Source organism: Mytilus galloprovincialis, chromosome 3 (assembly GCF_965363235.1).
Source record: "Mytilus galloprovincialis chromosome 3, xbMytGall1.hap1.1, whole genome shotgun sequence".
Taxonomy (NCBI): domain Eukaryota; kingdom Metazoa; phylum Mollusca; class Bivalvia; order Mytilida; family Mytilidae; genus Mytilus; species Mytilus galloprovincialis.
The window spans coordinates 4,599,477-4,625,355 of record NC_134840.1 but is presented as its reverse complement, the minus strand read 5'-3'; the positions used below and the strand labels follow the sequence as shown (position 1 = coordinate 4,625,355).

Here is a 25,879-nt window from a genome sequence, read left to right as displayed (position 1 = left end):
TAACCGGATTTTTTTATACGGAATAGAAAAGTCATCGCAATATGAGAACTGTATATGTCTTCTTTTTGTTCAACAAAAGAAACCTAAATTGACCGACAGTAAAACTTAAAATAATGCATCAGATTTGTAAATATATTATATCATTGATTTTGTTTGCTGGACATACACTTAGTCTTTATTAATATATATCATTGATTTTGTTTGCTGGACATACACTTAGTCTTTATTAATATATACATTGTATCATTGATTTTGTTTGCTGGACATACACTTAGTCTTTATTAATATATATCATTGATTTTGTTTGCTGGACATACACTTAGTCTTTATTAATATATATCATTGATTTTGTTTGCTGGACATACACTTAGTCTTTATTAATATATATCATTGATTTTGTTTGCTGGACATACACTTAGTCTTTATTAATATATATCATTGATTTTGTTTGCTGGACATACACTTAGTCTTTATTCATCACTAACAACAACAATAACTAACCATTACATATAATTCTAAATTAACATCACATATATATAACAAAACCGTACAAAATATAAAGGATTATTACATTTTCAATGTAGAAGATGTAAATATACTATGAAATCTCCATTTACGTACTTACTGTGTCGAAAATACACCAGAATGCATTACTAGCTAAATGAATGAACAGTAGTCGGCGATCCAGGATTATCAAATCATATATTCCTTGCTGAAAGTCAATTTTACAGATTATTAAAAATATAGGTAAAAACCATATGTCACATCCTTTACATTTATACATTTATGACAAGATTGTGAAATATCTGGTGTTTTTCACTGACATACAGTGCATGTTTTTTGACAAAATCGAAGCATATATCCTGGATTTGATGTACAACTTTTACCTCTTCCCCATATAGGACAAAGTGTGTGTTCATCACGACAACCTGCAATAGATAAACGATAGATCACAAACAAAGTCGTATGAACATAACATTATCAGTCATTCTATAATCAAATGCTATTATTTGTAGGTAATGTGTTCCCCACGGTTTTAGTAGCCCAGTTTTCTCGCAATCGATTTATGACATATGAACAGCGTTATACTACTGTTGCCTTTATTTGCTTAAGCGTTTCTTATATTCATACATGTATTAAACTTTGTATCAGGACATCTTACATCCGCGATACAAGATACAACATCAGTTGGTTTTTTTTTCGACGTAATCGGTATAGTTTCGGTTTGTGCCCTTTGAACCTAAGGACGCTTAACTATGGCAACACAATACGCATGGTCGAAAATCCTTTCTGTGGACAAAAATGCTGTCATGGTGGGTGATTTTGTTGTGTTTGAAAAAACGTCTCGTTAATTATATGGTGATGGAAAGCAAATGAAAAACTATAAATATTTGAACTAGATCTTACAAAGATTTATGTTTTTATTAAAAGTTTCTCCAATAGCTCTTTGCATCCGTGACAGCTGTTTATTCGAGACAATTATATAATTTTTAATGTAAACTTTGTTGTACGAACGTAGATGGCTTTTAGAACGCACCTACGCATGTGAGATTTCCGCGGGGTATGGTGAATGTAAACAGAAAGATACGAGGACCGAGAATACTGAATACAAACAGAGAAAATGTTTACTTATTTAAATGGTATCTTTGTGCTTCTGAAGGTTATGGAAATGATAGTTTTAAACATATACTCAAATTTAAATACGTCGGATATCTTTTTTAAAGATAGTTCTTGTTATATTTTGTCTTTGTAGTGGGTTTAAACAATTATTGCTTACAAGAGATGTATGTTATCTTTATTTATTTTTATAGTAAATAATAATCATCTTTAGAGGTTATCATTAAAAAAATAATTTGAAATAGCTCAGCCCTCCATAATAAAACTCCCAGCATTCGGATTTATGGTCTACAAGCATGCAATTTATACCAGACGTTTGTCTAGTGTTAATCGTGTTCATAAATCTGATACAAATGAGTATCTTACCAAAAGTTGAGAAATAAATTGCTTTGAACATATTAAACGAAAAGCATGTAACCTGCGAATATAACATGCTGATAAATACTCACCATCTTTGCAATTATTACATGATTTTTTACAATGACGTAAAGCATAGCTAGGATTACTATCACAAGCTCCACTTCTTTTCCAACTGTCGCAGTCCTGGTTGTCATCTTCACAAGTATCTGTAACGAAATAATCATCCAAAATTGAATAATAGTTCAACCAAAATATTATCGTGATAACTTTGATTGGTCAAAAGTTATATTCAACAGGAGAAAGTATGATTACAGCTATTTTTTGGCCGATGAAAGTGCAAAATAAGCACCATTTCTAAAACATAATTTGTTGATAAATAAACAGACTGAATTTATCTGGACACTTTTGTTTATAAAATTCACTTAAGATGTCTCTTTGATGACATAAACAAAACGACATTGACATTTTATTTGAATAGCTTCAGGACAAAATAGACGTAAGCAAAACATTACACATATTTACACCTTTCTAAAAAAAAAATATGATGAGTTTTATATCTAAATATTAATGACCCGTACTCAAAAAAAATAATTTGCAGGTTGTTTTCATTCTTGCACCATATATATCAAGTTTGAAGCTACATTTTAAATTAAAAGATATATACTTGTCTCCAAATGCGCAATATGTCTGTTAAACAGTTTAAGAGGAAGATGTAGTATGATTGTCAATGAGACATCTATCCATTGGAGACCAATGAACGATAATGTAAACGATAATCCACACATGTAAAACTTATTACATGTTAAAGTTTTATTAGAATATATATCATACTTGTATTTGTATTACGGTCTCGTGAACCACCATCATTGACAATGGTCTCATCATCATTATGGCTCCTGTCATCTCTGCCAGCAACCGTCGTTGTGTGCCCGACATTTGTATCTTCTCTGGTATTCTGACAAACCCCACATGCTTTTTTACATGATTTGAGCATGTAGTCTGGGTTTATGTCACAATGTTCATGTCTTGCCCAGGCTTCACATTCCTGTCGTTCATCAATGCATTCAGCATCATCTAAAAAGTCATGAATGATTGAACACCTTTCAAACATTATACAAACGTATACTTTTAATAAAGCTAATACTAACAATGACCACTGTCCTTTCCTCGATCTTGATATCTATATCACTAACAGAAAGCTGAATACTAAAATTTATGATAAAAGAGATGATTTTTCCTTTCCTATCGTTAATTATCCCTTTTTAGATGGTGACGTTCCCTTGTCACCATCTTACGGTGTTTATATATCTCAACTTGTACGATTCGCTCGTGTATGTAACAATGTTTTAGATTTTAACGAGAGAAATTTATGTATTACTGAAAAATTATTACACCAGAGTTTTCGATATCACTAACTAGTCAAAACATTTACTAAATTTTATCATCGATATAAGGACATCATTCGTAAATATAGCTCAACATGCAGACTTCTTATACGTTCAATTTTTTATGGAAATATTCTTTATAAAGCACAAAGGTGTCAGTATTCACCTCAAAAACGAACAAAACCTTTGAATAGACTTATTAAGAAGGATATAGTTACGATACTGTTGTCAGGTCACTAAAGATTGCATATTTTGGCGTTAATATTGATTCACTTATAGGGTCTTTGCATCGGAACTAAACACATTGATTCAAAAACCAGTTGTTGGCATGACACGGGTTATGTTCTTCTCATATATGTTATGATGGTATGATACTAAACCCCTAACGGGAAGGATTGTGCCTGATGTTCATATGATGAAATCATAATCTTTCAGTCAGTTTAATTGAAGTCTGGAGCTGGCATGTCAGTTAACTGCTAGTAGTCTGTTGTTATTTATGTATTATTGTCATTTTGTTTATTTTCTTTGGTTACATCTTCTGACATCAGACTCGGACTTCTCTTGGACTGAATTTTAATGTGCGTATTGTTATGCGTTTACTTTTCTACATTGGCTAGAGGTCTAGGGGGAGGGTTGAGATCTTACAAACATGTTTAACCCCGCCGCATTTTTGCGCCTGTCCCAAGTCAGGAGCCTCTGGCCTTTGTTAGTCTTGTATTATTTTAATTTTAGTTTCTTGTGTACAATTTGGAAATTAGTATGGCGTTCATTATCACTGAACTAGTATATATTTGTTTAGGGGTCAGCTGAAGGATGCCTCCGGGTGCGGGAATTTCTCGCTACATTGAAGACCTGTTGGTGACCTTCTGCTGTTGTTTTTTTCTATGGTCGGGTTGTTGTCTCTTAGGCACATTCCCCATTTCCATTCTCAATTTTATAGTATAAAAAATGATTTATATTTTTCTGATTTTTATTATTTTCAACCGCCTTATTTTGCATTTTCTTTTTTTATGGTTTCAGATTTTATATCACTAAAATTTATTACTTCTAAAATGTGGTCTGAAGAAGTCGGTACCAGTATATCGAACAGAATTGCCAGAATGAAGTCTGAACCAATACTAGGATAAATAGTCTAAGAGTTGACATAATATATTCTACAAAATGTAGCAAGAGTATTTCCAAAATGTAGTCTGCAGTGATACCATAGTATAGACTAAGAGTTGACAGTAAATAGCCAGTAGCAGCGATAAAAGAATGAGGCAAAAGTGTATGCAATTGTAATGTGAAGCGATACCATGTCATAGACAAGAGTTGCCAAATTAAAGTCTGCAGCTAAACCAGAATAAAAACACGAGTTGCAAGAATAAAGTCTGCAGAGTAAAAAGAATGTAGCAAGAATGTTTATAGAATGTAAAACTTTAACTTCAGAATAAAAGAATCCGGCAAAAAATGCAGATATGGTCAATATGAATTCCTTTTACAAGGGACACAAATCGTGTAAAAATTTGTACCAAAAATTGCTGAAATACTGTTTTATTATAAGCTGCCTAAGTATTACAAATTATTCTGTTTTTTTTTAACCTATATATTTTTTCTATACAGTGTGTGTATTGTACTTACCAGTACTAGTAACAGTGTCTTCGTCGTCCTGATTATCTCGTCGTCTTCCAACATTTGTGTCCCGATCATTTTGTGTATCAGTAGTGTCAACATCGTCCTTTTCGTCATCTTCGTCTTGCTCTTCGTCGTCATCAAACACACCCATGTCCATTTCGTTACATGAATGACAGGCTTTTGCACAATTTCTTCTCATCCAAGATGGATTCTTGATGCATTCTGCTCTACTTGACCACCTGTCACATTCTGTATCATCATGATAATTTCTACAGGAACCTAAATAACGTTCGAAAGTTTTGTTCAGAAATTAGTTGGTGCTTTTCAAAACTTGAACACTGTGATTTAAAAAAAAAACGACAACAAATTGATTTACTAAGGGATATCGAACACTAACGCAAACCCAGTGTCATGGCTACCTTCTATTTATATTTTCGAACCTTTCTTTTTCCTTTTCTTTATAATTCAAAATGACAGTAACATAAGGATGAGATTATGTGGTTTTACTTATGTATTATTTTTGTGTATTTTTTCCTTTTCTGTCAGGATTGGTTTCATGATTATGGGCTAACTATGCTTCTTATATTGCACCCTTTACTGGTGTGTTTTTCCAATTTTCTCTAAAGTTATCAATACAAGAAATTAACGGTCTGATTCAAAACACTTAAACATTGTTTGTTTTGTGATAAAAAAAAAAACGTTTACCTCCAACGCATCTATCACATGATTTTCTACAATTAGGAATCATCCAATCGGGGTTGACAGCACATTCGTTTTTGTCCGCCCATTTTTTACATTTTCTCGTATCATGTAGATCGCGGCAGCTTCCTGTAATGACAAATGACATCAATAAGGCAATTTGCACTCCTCTGCAAAACTAGCAGATCAAGTTCTAGCTTTGCCCAATGATCAATAAAGAGTAACAAAGTAATGTTTAAAAGTTTTATTTAAACTGATAAGATGTCTTCAAACTTTCAAAATCCAATAAATACTGTCGTATTTAAGAACTATATAAGAAACTTATAGTTTACAAATAAGTGTACATCCTGGATCGGTTGTTCTTTTTTATAAATCGTGATTTTTTTGTCATATGCATTTCTTCTGACATCAATATCAGTGTAGTATTCATTGTAAACTCTTAAAGCTTTTATACAATGTTTGTCTGCCTCGTGCAAAGTTTGATTCATTGCCCGACTTTGGTTATACTTGTTTGTTCTTTTTGGTTTATAGCTCTTCATCTTTTTTAATTAGCTTTGGATTTACAAATATTTTGCCTCGAGCATCACTGAAGAAACATTGATTGTCGAAATGAGTATCGGGTGCAGAATATTTGGTACCGTTCATGTTTTTGTCCTGCTCTGAATTATCAACATTATAATGTCATTTAACATCCCTAAAACATAAAACATTTAGAAATGTCCATCTTACTGGCTGTTCTACCACTTCTATCTTCCTCTTCTTCTTCTGTGTCTTCGTCATCATTGTTATCTCCGGAGTCGTCTTTTTGTGGTGGCTGCTCTGTCGTCAGTTTGTGACAGAGTCGACAAGATTTTCTACAATTCTCAGTCATCCATAACGGGTTAATTCCACATTCTCCCTTTTTCGCCCACCCGTCACATTTCTCACTGTTGTCGTATAAATTCCTACAGTTTGTAGTCGCATCAACTGAATTAAAGAATTCTCGTAATGAAAAGTTAGTAGCTTTGGTGTCGTGCATTTGTTTACTTAAAAACAATACAAAAAGGTACATAACATTACAATAAAACTTGTGTATACGTTTTCCAACTGTTCATTTTATATATATTGTGAATATATATGTATCTGTGCCTAAGTATTCAAATAAAATCTTGAAATCTTGAAATCCTAAATTATATAAAATAAGAACAATCATATTGAATGTCCTAATTTCCTGTACTGAATAATTGCATATATTGCATTATGCATTCTCAAATGATCATTATTCATAAGGGAATATCATAAATCATCACAATGATTTCAAAGATGGATTTGAGTTGATTTATGATATTTTATCATCTTGTTTGTATATAAAATGAAGCAATTATTTTCGGACTCTTATAAAACAAGAAAAATAGCTGAAACATGTATTAATTGTCTGCAAGCAAATGTCTTAAAACATGTCTAACTAATCTGCAAGAAAATATATAAAAACATGTCTTACTGATCTGCAAGCGACTGTCTAAACAGTTTTAACAGTTAAGAACTGCGTGTTGACCTCTTCGTGTCTTTGTAATTTTATTCAGTAGGCGTCCTGGTGACAATTTTTATAGAATTTATCTGTCATTGCAATGGCTGTATATAACAATATCTATTGTCTTTACATTTTTAGACCAATAAACGATCTTTGATCGATAGAAATGAGTTCTTTTATAATAATTTAGTATTAACTCATGACTAAGTTTTTAAACTGTAATATCTTACATTCTGCTTGCCTTTTACTACACATATTGCAGGTTTTTCTACAATTTTCAGTCATCCATTCCTCACTTGTTACACAATCACCAAGACTCTCCCATTTTTGGCATTTTGCTGGAGGAAACTTGTCTGTGCATTCAGCTTTATATTATAAATGTAAGAAATAAATTCATTTTACATACTGATTTATAATATATCCTTCTTAAAGTTAGAACTCATCCGGCGACTAAGGTTCCAACGCCTTAGACAGAGCTTACCTGATGTTTCGGTTAGAATTTTAGGTCTTTGATTGTCGTATAGTTTTTATAATTTTCAAGTATTAATACATTCTTGGCTTTACCTTTTCAGGTTTTTACCGTTCCTTGTGAAGGCAAATCTAGAAAAGGCATTCGAAAGCATCAAAATCATAATGTTTAAATAACTTTTGCACAAATCTTAACCGGTACTCACCGCATTAAAAACAATGTTTAGTGTCTGGTATAATACATACAACATACTAGTATGTATGTGTTATTTACTTTCCAATGGTTTTACAATTACCTGTTCAGGGATTAAATTTGAAAAAGACAACTGAATATAACAATTTTGAACAGAATACTATAGAGATACCGTCATTTGCAAGAAGTGATAAAAAGGCCTACGACTTTGTAATCACTTAAAGCTGTATGAAGAATGTTATTTAAAAAAATACCTATTGACCAGTTCCTTGGAAATAAGTTTGCAAATGTTCCAAGCCACATCCACGCCCATGTCATCACATGATCTCCTGAAAGTTTTATATTATAAGCATATTCATTGTACATACTATACCAATTAAAAGATTGATAAATCAATCAAAATACAAAATATTCATAGAACACGACAATCGGGACTTAAGATAAATTTTAGTTTTAGAAAGATCCAAGCTTGTAACTTCTGATAACTTTTCATAGGACTATCAAGTAGATTATTCTAACATTATTACTTATTTTATCAAAATAATGAGGAGAAATTATATTTAACTAAACATTATAGACTGTGTTTAGAGAATAACTTATGTTTATTGATACCAGTGTATTATGTACAGTGGGATTTCCAGTGACACTAGAACAATAGAAAAGTCACTCTTCTTATGAAAGAGATAGAAAAGGTCTAAGAACAGGAGAGACAATTTACGCATAAAACCCGATATGCATAGGGATGAATATCTCTTAAAACACAAAACCATTATATAACTTTTATACAACCACTATAAATAAAGTATATGTTAAAGCTAAATGTGTTAATATATGATTTTTTAATTGCCAAACATGCTGTTAATTGAACAACCTATTGTTCAACATAGGGGTGTGTAAAAAACTGCCAGATTTGACTGCATATTTTTCTTTTTTTTTTGAAAAAAATATATATCAAACCTTAATAATGTAGCTTTCTGGGTATCCAATTTTTAACGTGTTCCGAAATGTAGTTTCGTCACAAGAATTTTTCAAAGTTGTGTCATTTTGTCTATATGAATATCGGTAAATTCGTATGATCGAGCACACCGACAAGTATATCGTTGGGACAACTCGATATAATGTAATCAATATACGTGAAAGATTACCTAATGTGAAGTTTATCAAAATCATCATAACATAATTGATCAACACATTATGTTTGAACAACATGAGTCCTACAATATAAGATTTAAAGGTGCATATCATTTACATTCAACGTTTTTATTGGATTTTTTTTACTACAATGTAACCTCGAGGTTCAACGTTGATAGTAAAAAAAAATCCCAAAAATTTTTTGAATGATATTGTAAATGATATGAACCTTCGAATTCTTATAACATCGGAATAGAAAATATGTGATCCGAATTAACCATGCACGTGTGCTACAGAAGATTATGAACTTTTATGATGTACAGGGGGTAAGGGTTTTTCTTAAACAATATTATGATCCCAAATTTGATGAATTTTGTTGGCAATACTTTAATATACACACTACATATAGCAAAGTATATATTAAATCTCAATGTATTATAATTAGGAAAAATGTTTGACTCGGTAAAAAAAAATCTTCCCCCTCCCCCCGTATTGCATGTAATGGTTTAAACCTAAAGGATTCGCACTAACTGCCTAAAAGTGGTCCGCTCCAGTCTTGAATCAGTGATTTTGTTTATCATAAACAAAATATTGTCTCACACTGAAAGGGTCAGCCGGGCAACATGCACAGCCCGGATTGTCAAAACAACTAAGATTTACAAAAACGATTACAAACAAAAACCATCAGTTGGACAATCTTACTGGAATCTGATTATCTCTACTGATAAATAATGCAACACTAATGACACATTTAAGTTATGGAATGATTTTATTCACAAAGAATGTTTCTCATTAGTATACATTTCTATGCTCTTGTCTTTTCAGAGTTTATATTGGAAATTAAAAATTGCTGCATGAAAGACACTAGCTCCACATTCCTATGCATATGATTTTATATGTACGAGAATCATTCCATAAAATATCCGTTTGATATCCTTTCAATGCATGACACTGTCTAGTGGTTTTTCTGCCACAATTACAAGGAAAACCTGGCTAAACTTGTGCTAACTCAAACACTTGAATCTTACATCGCTATTGATGTTAAGCAATTTTTTAAAGGGCCATCCGGAACTGTTGGGTTTTATGACAGTCTTCCTTCCATACACACCATCGCTGCAAAATAATTTGAACATTCAATTAGATGATTATAATATTATTTGGCAATCCAAAGAGAACCTGAAAACATCAGACCACAATAAACAGAGACCCCAAAAAAAGCCAATTTTACTTTACAATGAAATTGAAAAAGTAGTTAGTTACATGTCAAATCATCTTTTGGCTGTCGACAAAAAATAAATAAAATCTAAATTTCGTAGCATTTTACCCCCCCCCCTTTTTTTTTAACTGAATTTGTTCAAGGTATGGTGGTTTTACCCCTTTTCAGATTTCAGTATGTCATGTTGTATATCTTTTATAAATTAGATGAATTTCTAGCAAGTTTCTACGATATTCTTTATCATTTGACAAAATACTATGCATCTGAATTAAATTGTTTACTATTTGAAAAAGCGCGCCTTCTTTTACTTTAATTTACTTCCCTTTATTTCACATAGCAACAAATATTAAAAACTGCCACATTTGACTGCATATCAATTTTTTTTCCCAAAAAAAATATATGTCAAGCAGCATAATTAACTTTACAAATTGGGAGAAAATCAAGATGTTCCGACTATAGGTTAGTATTAAAAAAAAATAATGAAAGGTTGGCATGATTCCAGGTTTGAACCCTGACGACACTTAAATCGAAAATTCACTTATTTACCTATCATATGAAGATACGATGATGTGATAACTTAACAATTAATAATTTACCTGGTGCATTATCATATTCACATTACGTTGACACGTCTCAGTTCGTCTGTGTTAGCTCATTTCAAGCTCGTAAACAATGTACACTATTTTCCGCTGTTCTTTACCGATTACCTCTAGTCAGAAGAGCCCACTGTTTACAGGGGCGATAATAATTTGTCACCGGTTCACGCACTGTGTAGTTATATTAAAATTGAATGATAGTTTGAAGGTTTCTTAACGACATCTTATCACATGTGTAATGGCTTATTGATGGCAAGTATAGATTATATATAATTATATCGTTCATGTTCAAAATTATTACTACATAGATATTTCTTCGTTATTTTAGCTACTATATCTTTTTGAAATGTTATGTATGTTTACTAAAATACCAGCATAATCATACCCTCGTCGCTTTCGGCATCGTCGCCACACAGTTTACAAGCTTTCCTGCAGGAGGTCAGCATGAACTTCTTGTTTGCTTTACATTCACCTTGTGATGCCCAAACATTACAGGCCCATTCGTCATACATATTTGTACAAGTATCTGAAAAATGTTCCCTTCATAATTGAAGTTAATTCGTAGTTTCCTTGGTGCAGTGTAACCTTCAGTAGTCAATGTACTTGCTATGATTACAGACATACATATTGATAAGTTTTGTAAATTGGTTTTGGCTGGTCCGCCCTAAATGTAATAATTACGTATACTGATTTTATGAGTGCCCCGTGTGTAAGGGTTAGGGTGCAAATAAAAAGTACGCTATAGAAGCGAAGCTCCTGCTAGAGGAGGAAGATAAAGAACAGGTAACAGGTAACAGGTGTATATTATGTTGTATATGGATACGCTATGGTTCTTTTTTTTTTTGGTTTTGTTTTTTTATTGAACAATTTATTGCTTGCTGTTAACAATTTTCGTCACAAGACCAGCATTCCACGTTTTGTTTCTTACACTGGGTCGATGCCACTTCTGGTGGACGTTTCGTCCCCGAGGGTATCACCAGCCCATAGTCATCACATCGGTCTTGAAGTATGAATTATTCGAAATACTAAAGATTTTCTTATCCCAGACATAGATTACCTTAGCCGTATTTGGTAGAGCTTTTTGGAACTTTGGATCCTCAATGCTCTTCAACTTTTATCTTGTTAGGTTTTCTAACTATTTTGATCTGCGCGTCACTGATGAATCTTGTGTAAACAAAACGGGCGCCATGCGTATCAAATTATAAGCCTGGTACCTTCAATAACTATTCTTACTATGGATACATACAAGTGTTTGCTTACCAAAGATTTGCTTCTAGCTTTCTATATAAATCCAAAGCATGTACACTAAATAATATAAGAAATTGGTGACGAATTGACAAGAGTTGTTTTGTTTATAAATAGAAAGATAATCCAAAGGTTATTAAACAGTTTTATAAACTGTATATTCTCTATTGATGATATGACATTTACATCAGATGCCAACAAAAATAAAAACATTGACGTATAATTTTAGATCATCTTTGACTACTCTAGTGACAAATTATAGTTGTTCCTCTCCATCACCATATTGATCAATGGTAAAATGAACTTCTCATAGATACAAGAATTAAAATGATATACAGTTCCGCTCGATTCAAAATAGTTAAAATGCCAAAATAAAGTACGAAGTTGATGTGATGAGGACTCACAATTCTAAAAGGTTCTGTCAAATACAGCTATAAAGTACTCTATACATGGGGAAGAAATACTTAGAATTTCGAAAAATTCAGTTTTTTAAACAGTTAATTTATAATTATGACCACATCAATGATAGTTCCTGTCAAATTAAACGTGCTGACTACCTTGCTAGGTTATCCCATCGGGTAGGAAACCTCTCAAGTAATAGTAACATCGACCCAGTTGTTGCATTAAGCTCATCATAGATACTCCCATTGAAATTGCAGATGAAAAAGATACAAAAAGCAAGCAGCCTGTAATTGAGTGGTTGTCGTATATTGCTGTTTTTCATATTCGTTTTTCGCTTATTTATTTGTAAAGTTTGCTTTTGTATTTTGCCGTCGCTGTTCCAGGTTAGTGGGAGAGTTTGGCGCCAATAAACTTGTTTAATCCCGCCATATTATATATGTGTCTGACCCAAGTCAGGAGCCTGTAAATCAGAGGTTGTCGTTTGTTGCTCTGTTGCATATTTATTTTTCGTTTATTATTTTGTACATAAATTAGGCCGTTATTTTTTCTCGTTTGAGTTGTTTAACATTTGTCATTGCAGGGCCTTTTATAGTGTTCTCTGTGGTATGGGTTTTGTGGATTGTTGAAGGTCGTACGGTGACCTATAGTTGTTAATTTCTGTGTCATTTGATCTCTTGTGAAAAGTCGTCTAGCTGGCAATCATACCACATCTTGTTTTTATTTATTGTATTTGGTTAGCAGTTAAAATTCTGTATTGCAATCTTGGTCAGTGGTACACGATAATAGAAAAAAAAATGATACCACAGAAAAGAATGCTTGTATTGGCATTTGAATGATTGTTTAGATTGAATTTAACATCAGATTCCTTTGTAACGGACTACGAATATATAGTACTATTGAATTTGTTTATCTATTTGCTCATTTCAGTTTAGTACCGTCCTGTTCAGCATCAGTTCCGATTGCAGGTTGTCCTTCCTGACAGTTCTGTGATCCATCTGGACAGATACATCTACAATTCTGGTCAACAAAACCTCCATCACGACAACGAATGTTTGAAGGACATCTTTCTGAAACAAACCAAGACTCTGTAATAATTTGTTTCTACGACCAGCTTGGTCATTTAGTTTCACAGATTTATTTTGAGAAATTGTTTTCATAATGTATGATCTATCTGTTCACATAATTTCATAACTAATTTAAAATGACAAATACATTCATCATAGATACCAGGCTGGATTACCACCCTATTTCTGTACTGCAATCCGAATATGTCAGATCTTTCACTTATGTCTATTATATCTTGTTCATCACGCCATTTCAATTAGATTGCAAATTGTTCAGATTTAGTTTATTCTTAACATCGGTTGTATGGTTGTTTGAACGAAGATGTCTAGGCTATGCCGTATATTTAGGTAATTTCCTTTATTTCTGAAGTTGACCCTTCAGGTGTTTAATTGTGTGAAGTCATTTTGTTACCTCTGTTACATTTTAATGAATCACATAACATTACCACCACATCTGTATAATCTGTTGATCGCCTTGACATCACTGAAAGACAATTCTTTACGCCAAACCTTTCCGATGGTCTCCTCTTTAGATTTGTCCTTAGCTTTGATGGTCTGGGATTTGCCGTCACTGGAAAAAGCCTTTCAAGAATATTATAATTTTTTCTTATAAAAAAGTGAAGGAACTTCAAAGTGACAAAAAAAAAACACAAAAAAAGCAGATGTTATTTTGCTCTTCGTTAATATAACTGATAAAAATGGAATAACATTAGAAAAACTATTTAATCTCTAACTAGCAGCTTCATAAGACTGGTACCTTTGATAACTATTAACACCACTGGGTCGATACAACTGCTACGTCCATGAGGGTATCACCAGCCCAATAGTCAGCACTTCGGTGTTGACATGAATATCAATTCCACGGTCTTTTTTATAGAAATTTCCTGTTTACAAAAGTATCAATTTTTTGAAAAACTAAGGATTTCCCATCGAAGGCTTTGATTGATTACCTTAGCCATATTTGACACAACTTTTTGGAATTTTTGATCCTCAATGCTCTTCAACTTTGTACTTGTTTGACTTTATAACTATTTGATCTGAGCATCACTGATGAGTCTTATGTATACAAAACGCGCGTCCGGTGTATTAAATTATAAGCCTGGTACATGTTGTACCTGTAATAACTATTATCATAAACTGTAAAATAACAAAAGTACCAAAAGTCCAAGGAAAATCCAAATCGGAAAGTCCCTTTTCAAATGGCAAAATCAAAAGCTGATATACACCAAACGAATGGAAAACAACTGTTATATTCGTGACTTGGTACAGACATGTCCCTTTGTAGAAAATGTATGACAGTCGCATAAAATTCTATTAAATTGACAACAAACAGAGATAATAAGTATAAATATAAAATATAGGGGTACAAATAAAGGCAACAGTAGTATACCGCTGTTCGAAAGTCATAAATCAATTCAAAGAAAACAAATACGGGTTACAAACTTAAAGAGGGAAACACATCAACTTTAAGAGGAAAACAACGAAACAACAGAAACACTGAAGTGCAACAAAAAACAAAAGACTGTGCAACACACATCGGTCAACATTGTGTTACAATCTTAATCACCACAAAAACAAACAATGTATCAAAAAGAAAAACAAAATGACATATAGGCAAAGCACATAAGCAAACATGAAAGAAAATGATATAAAAAGTTACCACATCCCAACAACATCATGTGCACATTCTTTTTTTTTTCTTTTTTTATCGGTTGTGTTATATTCGATGGTGACAATATTTATAAAATCAAGGATGACTGATTTCTGATTTCTCAAATTTTCAGCAGTATTACATAAATTGTATCTCTTATAATAAAATATTGCATGAAAATATAGGAAATAATTATACTAGCAATGGCATCAATTTATGTATTATCTAGACATAGATAGCGATTAAAATTTACTACTATACTAGCTTGAAATGATGAATGTCTCTGCTGCAATGTTAATTCCATTTGCGAAGATATGTTTTTACGTCAACGTTATTTTTACTGGAGTTTTTTTCAATATATGGTTTATAAGACGGTGCTATTTAATTCCATGTGCTTTGAGTATAAAAATTAGAAGATGCGGTATGGTTGCCTAGGAAACAACTCGCCACCAGAGACAAAATAATAGAAGTTACCATTTAAAGATCACCATATGACATTGAGCACAACCCATATCGCATAGTCAGCTAATAAAGGGATCGAAATAACAAATGTGAAATATTTTAAACGAGAAAACTTACGGCCATATTTATGTACAAAACAATGAATGATAGACAAATATGACATACAGCAACAAACGATAATCGGTGAACTACTGGCTCCTGACTTTGGCCAGGCATATACAGAATGTGCACGCCAGATTAGTGCATTTACCATTTACCTTGGTGCTTTAAATACGGAATTCCGCCTTTTTATTATAAAATATTTTGTTATATAATTATAAGTAGTGATAAACTTCAGACTTTGCTTGATATTATTTCAATAAGATTATTACCGTAATCCCATAATGCATAACTGAAGAATATTCATAAGTGACATCATATTGGTTGACTTCTTGTCCCGAATATTTATTGAACCAGATACGCATACTCGGTTCGACATTGGAGTACATAATTTCTATATATTCATCTCTGTTTGGAAGCTGGTGCTCGTGTACCAAACCTAACGCATGTCCAATTTCATGCAGATATAATCCTTTCTGGAAATAGATAAACAGTATCAGTAGTGCTTTAATTTCATTCAAATTGCCCAAATGTAAGTATGTAGGCTTGTGTGTTATGTTCAGACGAAAATGATCAATGTATGCTGTTGTATATTTCATTAGTTTCCATGGTCTAGAAATCTGAACATTTTATTTTTCTCGATATAAATTGTTTCAGTACATTTCCCGATTCGATTCAAAATTATTTATGTATTTAGTTATACGGCAAACGTTTCTTTGGTCTAGTATCGTGATCACCACATATAGTTAACGGGTTTTCAAAATGAGTTAAATAACGGATCAGACAGAGGTGAACCTGGAACAGCTACTTATCTAGAGCATACGTATTTTTCTTCGGTTTTTATTTGATTCGTGTTGCTGATTGTTTTACTTTTCTGAGATATTTTTATGGACCTTTTTAACTTCTGGTTTATTATCAGGGAGGAAACGTATTTGTTGACTGCTGCCTCACTTTGATATTTTTTTTTCTAAATTGGTCGGATATATTGTCTGATAATTTCAGGTATCTTTCTCAAAGAGCCAGATGTATTGTCTGATCATTTCAGGTCATATCATACATAGTCTATAATGTGGACTATAGCTTGGTTTGCTATACCTTAGCTGTATTTGGCAAAACTTTTAGGAATTTTGGTCCTCAATGCTCTTCAACTTCGTACTTTATTTGACCTTTTTAACTTTTTTGGATTCGAGCGTCACTGATGAGTCTTTTGTAGACGAAACAAGCGTCTGGCGTATATACTAAATTTAGTCCTGGTATCTATGATGAGTTTATTTACTAAGGTTTATATATTGGATCACTATAAAATTTGACCGATGATAAACAATGTTCGACTTTTAATCACACTTGAGTACGGGCACTCCGATTCGAACAATGTTAAAAAGTATGCATGCAATTGCAAATAAAGGAGTAGGTTCAGTAAGACCCCTTTTTGGCCCTAAAATATAGCAGTTTTACAAAATTGTTAAAATGTAAACCTTTAGTTATTTATTGGACAGTAGAATGCTTCTGCTACATAAATATGGTCTTTTTTTGACAATACAATGCACATATATCCGGTACTAGCACCATTAAGTCATGCTAAATTACTGAAATTCTCATAATTCTAGCATTTTAGTTAAATTTTAGACGGTTTTCGTGTAAAACGAAAGTGGCCGCATTCGTGTTCATCCTTAATATTGAAATGCAAGTTGTATTTTATGATAATACATAACATATATAAGGGTTGAGGATGAACACGGATGCGACCACTTTCATTTTTACCAAAAACCATCTGAAAAGTGACATTTTTGACATATTAGGTAGATTTTTCATATTTGAGCTTGAATCGGATCGTTTTTAATGACTAAATATGTTAAAATCTTTCACATAAACTAATTAATTCAAATAAAATAGACACTTAAGTGTTTAAAAAGTGGTCAAAATCTTTCGTCAGATGAACCTGTAATTTGAGGCCAAAATCAGTCCTTACCGGACCTACTCCTTTGAGTCTGAAACGGTCATTTTCATCTTATCATCACATGAAAAGTTTGAACATTAAATTATTCAGTCATGTTCAGTCTTTTGCTTTCGGTCAATACAGTACTGCTGGTGTGTACAGGTAATACCAATTATTGAACAGATCGTAATGACTGCAGGTTATTTGTCTGAACAGGACTGAATTAACCGCAGTGACTAAATCTTACAACTTACTGAAAGACTAAATAATTTGATGAATTATTGATCAGTCTTTGAAGATCAAAATGGGTTTACTAGTGATGAGTGAAGTTCAAAATGTATCATTCAAAAAAAATCAAAATGTTTGTACTTATTTTAAATAAATATCGAATTATACCATAATCGTATTCGTATGTATATAGACAATAGGAAAATGTCTTATGTTGGGGAGAAAAACAAATGGTTCCATTAATTCACTTTGCTTCCTCAATTTTTTAATCTTTGTAAGTGTTTTTAAAGGCATAAACAAGAACTTAATATAAAATAAACATATAAATAAAAGAAAAAAGTAAAATCACGAAACACTGAACTCAGAGGAAAATTTAAAAGGAAATGTAAAAAAGAAGATGTGGTATGATTGCCAATGAGACAACTATCCACAAAAGACCAAAATGACACAGACATTAACAACTATAGATCACCGTACGGCCTTCAACAATGAGCAAAGCCCATACCGCATAGTCAGCTATAAAAGGCCCCGATAAGACAATGTAAAACAATTCAAACGAGAAAACTAACGGCCTTATTTATGTAAAAAAAAATGAACGAAAAACAAATATGTAACACATAAACAAACGACAACCACTGAATTATAGGCTCCTGACTTGGGACAGGCACATACATAAATAATGTGGCGGGGTTAAACATGTAAGCGGGATCCCAACCCTCCCCCTAACCTGGGACAGTGGTATAACAGTACAACATAAGAACGAACTATAAAAATCAGTTGAAAAAGGCTTAACTCATCAGATGGACAAAAATACTAGTGGACGTGGTCCCTAATCAATTGACAAAATCAAAAGCTCAAAGACATCAAACGAATGGATAACAATTGTTATATTCCTGACTTGGTTCATGCTTATGTAGATAATGATGGATTTAACCTGGCTTGAAAGCTAGCTAAACCTTTCACTTGTATGACAGTCGCATCAAGTTCCATAGTATTCACAACGATTTGAGAACAAAACAAACAAACAACAGACACAATAGGCAAAAATGTCAAAAATAGGGATACAGCAGTTAACATTGTGTTATAATCTGAATCACTATAAAAAAAAAATAACAAAGAAGCACAAAATCACACCAGCAAAAACATAATAAAAGAATATGGGATACACAATAATCCTCAAAAATAACTCTTTTAACGGATAACATGCTGTTTTTAAAATCTAATTTAAATTAAATGTTCTATTACCCTTCTTTTTAATGTACACAACTCAGTTAAAATCAGTAACAGAAAGGCAAACAAAACATTTAACTTTTATTAGAATTATTCTCTCTCATAAATACCCATCTGCACCCATTAACGTCAAGATTGAGAACTTGCATTCCGCCAACCATTCCAAGCTGAGAATTACATCTGAAGTTATAATAAAACTATTCGAACTTAACAAGTTATGTACAACTATATAAATGAAATAAGCTGATTGTGTCTTACCATTCTTCTTTTCTTCTTCTTTAATTATAGATTTATAAAATAGAAAACTCTACTATGTTATGTTTAAGCTTTCAATTAGAGTACAAATCTAAGTAAACCGCATAAACCAAACGGCTTGCTAGCACATCTTTAATAAATACACACCACGAACATCTGAAACCTTATTTACATAGCTCCAGTCATTAAGTATATGCTTATCTATCCATTCGATCCTGGTGCTCCAGTCACACGTTGTATGAATATCTGACCACTCCCTTCTGATATCTAACAAAGCTCTAGTTGCCAGTTTTGTCAATATCTGACCATTCCCATCTGATACCTCACGCAGCTCTGATCGCTAGTTGTATGAATATCTGACCATTCCCATCTGATACCTCATACAGCTCTGATCGCTAGTTGTATCAATATCTGCCCAATCCCTTCTTATATCCAACTCAGCACTGATCGCTAGTTGTATCAATATCTTACCATTCTCATCTGATACCTCATACAGCTCTGATCGCTAGTTGTATCAATATCTGCCCATTCCCTTCTTATATCCAACTCAGCACTGATCGCTAGTTGTATCAATATATGACCATTCCCTTCTTATATCCAACAAAGCACTGGTTGCTAGTTGCATAAAAATCTGACAGTTCCCTTGTGATATCTAACAAAGCTCTTGTCGCTAATTGTATGAATATCTGACCATTCTCTTTTTAGATTTAACAAAACTCTGGTCGCTAGTTGTGTGAATATGTGAACATTCCTTTCTGATATCTAACAAAGCTAAGGTCGCTAGAAAATATCTTACCATTTTAAACATTGTCATAAAAGTGAGAGTTTAGGTTAGCAATAAAACCAGGTTCAACGCACCATTTTTTCTTAACAGGTCAGGAATATGGCAGTTGTTATCTAAAGTTCGTTTCTATGTATGTTGCATTTGGCGTTTGCTGCACTTTTTGTTGTTGTGTTTTTTACTCTTATAGTTGATATGTTTCCCTCGGTTTTAGTTTGTAACCCGGATTTGTTTTCTCTCAATCAGGTTATTACTTTTGAACAGCGGTAACTACTGATGCTTTTATGGTATGGATATTTGTCTGAAATTTTCCAAGCTTTTAGCAGTAAAGATATACTATACTTAGCCATTTATATTCTGAATATAGCATTGTACCGGTCAATAAAAAGGTTAGAACATTATATAGTTAATGAAGCATCGTAAGTTAACAAAAAAACAATATCAAAAGGACAGATGCAAATACAAATAAATGTCTGAAAAACGTTACACAGAACACCAGAGGGTAATCTGCCCGAACCTCGCTTACAATTAAAGATGAATGTTTTCACCGAGATGAGAAGCAGTGTCTGCTTCAATGGTAGACAGCAAAATGCTTTTTTTTAAATTGACATAAATTCAAAATATGTAGTGTTAGGTCCACAACGGATAGATACCTACCCCATTCCATTCTGAAATCTAACATAGTTCCGGTCGCTACGGGTTTTCTCCCTAAACTTAACACAAGAGTATTTTTCCCACTCACGCATTGCCACTTTGATTAGGTATTTCTCTTTGTCCGCTGGAATGAAATAGTGTATGGATTAGCAATACAATACAATAGATTTATGTGTATATGCATACTTAAATTTATTTATATTTCTAATATTTCTGTGAATTCAATTTTATGAAATGAATTTAATCATAATCAAGGAATGTCATACCCATTTTATATAAATGTCAAATGTGACATGTTTTAAAACTGAAATATTGAATTTATTACATGTATATTTAAACTCTACTGTAAACAAAAGATTCACCGATACTAGAATCTATTAAGTACTTACAAAAATGACCATCAGCAAAATAATAAGGCATAACGCCTTCCGCCCACCTCAGGTCTAATTGTCTTACGGCTTTCCTTCTCTTTCTTCTGTGTTCAAAGAAAGGCATCTCACGAAGGTCACCACTACGAAATAAAACTAATGCTTTTAGTTAACAAAATATAAAAAAAAAGATTTGGTTCCAGATATGACTTTTTGATTACCGTTTTAAAAACAAGGGTGAGTATTTCGACTTCATGCTCCAAGTAATATATAAATCAAACTGGAGGAGTTTACAGGTACAATTGAGTTTTGTACGATATAAACTTATTGAGAAAGTTAAAGAAAAGATTTACATTTACATTTTCATAATCAGTGTGGTAATGGTGAAAATGTGTTGTTGAGATATAGTCTCTGTGGCGTTGACATTGGTCCAAAATATCATAAACTTTTCCGTGTCAAGTTAAAAGTACAGTAGACCTAATTTTCCAGAGGATCATATGAAGTCATGTACCTCTAATTAATGAGTAGTTGAAGGTAAACTTACTATTCTGGTGGCCCATTTCAAGTGAAATATTCCTAAGTGGATAATGACCAGTTAAAGAAGGACTTACTATTCTGGTGGCTCATATAAAGTACTAAACTGTTCCTCTGTCAACAGCATGTCTAGTTCCGCTAAGATCATTCCACCAGGGGATACCATACTTTGTGCCGCAACTATAGGAAGAAATCATGTGAACTGAGTCATTCAGAGAAAGTCTGCAATGTGAGGACGGATTCATGTTATTGCGTATAGATAAGGGTATGTACTTTCCCATTTTTGGTCGGAAAAATATAATTTTCATATAATTTTTAGCCTTGTTATATACCATTTCGTTGAACTCGGGATGGGATGTTTTCTATTCTGTTCATTTTTAAGGTAAATTTACAAAATACCTGTGTTGTAAAGAGTTATTCACTGGAAAACTTTTGTTTACCATTGGTTGATTTTGTTAGTATATACAATGTTGAACGTATTGACTGAAACCTTGCACCTGTTGTTTGTTTTGTTTGGCTTGGAGTAATGTTTAAACTTTTGGTTTATGTCAACCAGACCACAATATATTGAATAAAAATCAGTTACATATAGAGCAATTCCCTGTAGAGAAATTGATTGTTACTCATAGAGACATGCGCATATCACGAAAGCCGGTAAGCTTTACAGTGCCACACGTGGAGCAGGATCTGCTTACCCTTCCGGATCACCTCAGATCATCCTCAATTTTTGGTCGGGTTCGTATTGCTTAGTCTTTAGTGTTCTATGTTGTGTCTTGTGTACTATTATTTGTCAGTTTGTCTGTTTCTGTTTTAGCCATGGCGTTGTCAATTTATTTTCGATCTATGAGTGTTAATGTCCCTCTGGTATCTTTCGCCTGTTTTAAATTTTACAGCTGCAAGGAATTTGTTTTAGTAAATTTGAGTCAGCTTTGATGCAAGATATTTGTAAGATTAAAATTAAAAGAAATCTGAAAAGCAGATGATGATTTAAGAATGCATTTCAGCAGGATATATTAAGTTCTTTGATCTGGTTTTCAGTAACCATGATATTTTTGTTTGTTACATGTTTTTGAAAATGGGGTGATATGCATTAGAACATGTTGTGAATTTTTAGTTTACCTTCAATTCCGCCCATTGCTCTCACAATGATTTGGTCCATGCTAAGTCCTGTTTGAGCTTCTGGGCTGTTTATATCCGTAGGTCTGACACCAGTGATATTGGCTTTCCTTAATTCTGCCATAGACTGTCCTTCACATGAGTTCCAAAAGACAGATACCTATATCAAACATTATAATATATATTTTTAGAGTTTTTTTATACGAAAGTGTTTTTATTCATTTATGATGTTTAAGAGTATGTAACCTTTTTATGTGTTTTCAAATTTCTAATGTTTTAAAAAGAACACCTTAAGAAGTGTAGACTATTTCCTAAATGTACACTTCACTCACATACCGGAAACAGTCTTAAGAATACATCTCCAGGAATTTCAAATATTATTTCAAAAGATTAATATAAATAAAAATTGCATAATTCTTCTCTACGGCTATTATGATCTTGAAATCAATTCTATTAAAAAATTATATATACAATGAGTCAATACAATTAGTGGGTGGTTGTTTCCGTTGAGCAAGACGTCATATTCTCAATTATTTACTTCACTTAATGCTTAATTGTTTCCTAATACCTTTGTTGGAATTGAAGACTGACATAAAATGTTAAAAGAATTGTAAGTGTAACCATAAACGTCAGAACCCAATACAGATCTAAATGTAAAGGTATATATGTAGGCATAGATTGAATGTTGACGTACAGGGCGGGAGAATTTGATTATATAAGCTGGTATTCTATTATAGATAGAAGAGGATAAGCCTGCAACCCAATGAAACAAATTGTTAGTAGACATTCAGAGATGAAAAAAATCGTAAAATATTCTAAATTCAGGGTTCTGAATGTTATTACTATTAGTTTTGACTCGATTTTAACCGCAATGACGACCCACTGCACCACACAGGGAAACGTGCGTATAGGCGAAGGAATATATGATTTTCACCGTTATTTTATTGTATTGACAAAACATGATATGGTATATATTGGCTTGGCAAAGCTAGAAGTATTTAAATATGTAAGAAGCTGTATGAACAATAGTAATCAAAGATATCAGGCTTATAAGTTGATACGCCAGACGCGCGTTTTGTCTACATAATACTCATAAGACTCAAAACGGACATAGAAATAATTTATTTTAATCATTTCAATATAAATTGTATACTTAAATGTCTTTTCTATCATGTTGCAGAATGAACTCATCTCATAAATTGATAGACTGATCTCGAGAGACTGATAAAAGAATTAAACTCGTTGCTAGTAAGACTGAAGGGCCGTTTGATAAGACTTGAAAAATCCTTACCATCCAATCAGTTCAAGTGATTCACTATATATTACTTTATAGGGTGCTCCTACCACGGGGATGTTTAACGACTACGACTACTCTTTAGACAGATATATTCATTCATCGGAACACTAACTGTAACGTATTATGACTTGTATAAGGAAACTTTTTTAAATATTATAAGTCATTAGTTGTAATGGTTGTTTTAATGGTCATTTGAAAGATGAGTAAACATTGTGTTAAAAAAAAGTTACACGATTGGTTGCATAAACTTTCCTATGAATTTAAAATGTTTATGCATTGGAATAGCATGTGTCTTTAGTATATTATTCTAGGAATTAAAAAGAATAAAGATTCAAAATAAAACACCAGTTTAATGTTTAGAAGTTCAAAATTGATTTTCTCTGTTATCTTACAAGCAGATAGATGGCGGTATAATAAAACTTTTGCATCGTTGTTAAATTAACAAGATGTGCTTACAATAATATTCATAGAAACAAAAACACTTGAAACCTCTATTACCAACTTGTAACTTAGAATAAGTGTTTCCATCATAACTTTAATTGGATGGTTTGTACAGCTTTGTCGCATATTTCTCTCTATATATACATATACTTCTTATGTTCTTATGTTCTTTGAGGCTCGTTCTTTGGCAGATTTCTATTATTTAAAAAAGATGATAATTATAAATGGGATTGGTTTTGTTAACTACACCTGTGGGTACAAACCTTGTGAATCTAGTAATCTTGATCAAAAGGTGTCTGTATGATGTATGTGTTTAGGTTATCGGTTGTTTTTTTTTATATTTGATATATCAAATAATCCTTAAATGAAGAGCCCGTGCAAAATTTGCATTTATTTGAATAAATGACATTTATAATTATCTACAACCATAGTCATGTGAGTTTGTTTTTGATATCCTTTATGTTTAGAAAGGCTTACTAAATCACACATCAGTATACAAACATGAACCTAACAGTAAACCGAAACATATGTGTATATATAGTTGTAAACCAAGAATAAGATCCGTTAGAGTTTATTGAAATAGGATACAAGAATAAGTCATTCTCAAATTTTGAATTTAAATGTTCAGTTATGACTATTTTTTCTAAACCCAACTGATGTATCTATACTTACTGTCAAAAGCGAAAACAAGGAAACTACAAAATCCTTCATCCTACTGTTAGAACTAAAGCACTTTTATATCCAGACTGGACTTTATTATGGATATATTATGGTAGGTGGAGTGACTGACATCTTTTCTACCGGAAACAATGCTAATAAGTGTCACAAGTATCTCGGATGTAGTTAAGTTCAAGTCTTTTATAGTTAGTTAAATAAAATGATACTTTGTTAGGCATGCCCTATTCTAAAATATAAAAAATATTTTGTGTACAATTGGTGATAAGAGTTTCATAAAACTTTGAACGCTTTGTCACTGCACTTCCGATATACACTAGGAAACTCGTGCAACAGACACAGTGTAATGAAACTACTAAGTACGGTCAAAAGTTTACATTTTAGAATACAATTAAAAACACATAAAAAAACTCAAATATATGTACATGTAGTCTTTGTAGGTTTTCGGTGAAGCACTCAATAAGTATATAGCGGATTGGGATGCTCAAAAGGCTACAGCTATGCTATTCCAGTCGATGATAGTGTGTGGTGTATATCCATACTTGTAGACACCCATGAAGGTACTGGTCTTGTTAAATGTCTATAGATTGCAGGTTTTTTATCAGGTGGATGATCTATCAGTAATTATATAATATGGTATGTTTACTGCTGC

The 25,879-nt window shown here is 32.5% G+C and overlaps 1 protein-coding gene across 2 annotated transcripts; it reads right to left on the bottom strand.

Moving 5' to 3' along the window:
- Positions 1-442: 442 nt before the first annotated feature.
- Positions 443-25,408, bottom strand: LOC143066999 (uncharacterized). Of its 2 annotated transcripts, XM_076239921.1 has the most exons (19): positions 25,225-25,348; positions 24,610-24,747; positions 22,818-22,974; positions 21,776-21,878; positions 21,186-21,307; positions 20,800-20,920; positions 19,217-19,286; positions 15,985-16,188; positions 13,947-14,082; positions 13,372-13,503; positions 11,175-11,315; positions 8,101-8,175; positions 7,416-7,550; positions 6,405-6,641; positions 5,682-5,804; positions 4,983-5,255; positions 2,809-3,051; positions 2,067-2,183; positions 443-929 (listed from the first exon to the last, which is right to left on the bottom strand). In XM_076239921.1, exons 2-19 carry the CDS (start codon positions 24,676-24,678, stop codon positions 817-819), a joined length of 2,571 nt encoding a protein of 856 aa, XP_076096036.1. In that variant the 5' UTR covers positions 24,679-24,747; positions 25,225-25,348; the 3' UTR covers positions 443-816. The 2 variants fall into 2 exon arrangements, with proteins under 2 accessions (XP_076096036.1, XP_076096037.1); XM_076239922.1 differs by lacking the exon at positions 24,610-24,747 and having other exon boundaries at positions 25,225-25,408.
- Positions 25,409-25,879: the final 471 nt, after the last annotated feature.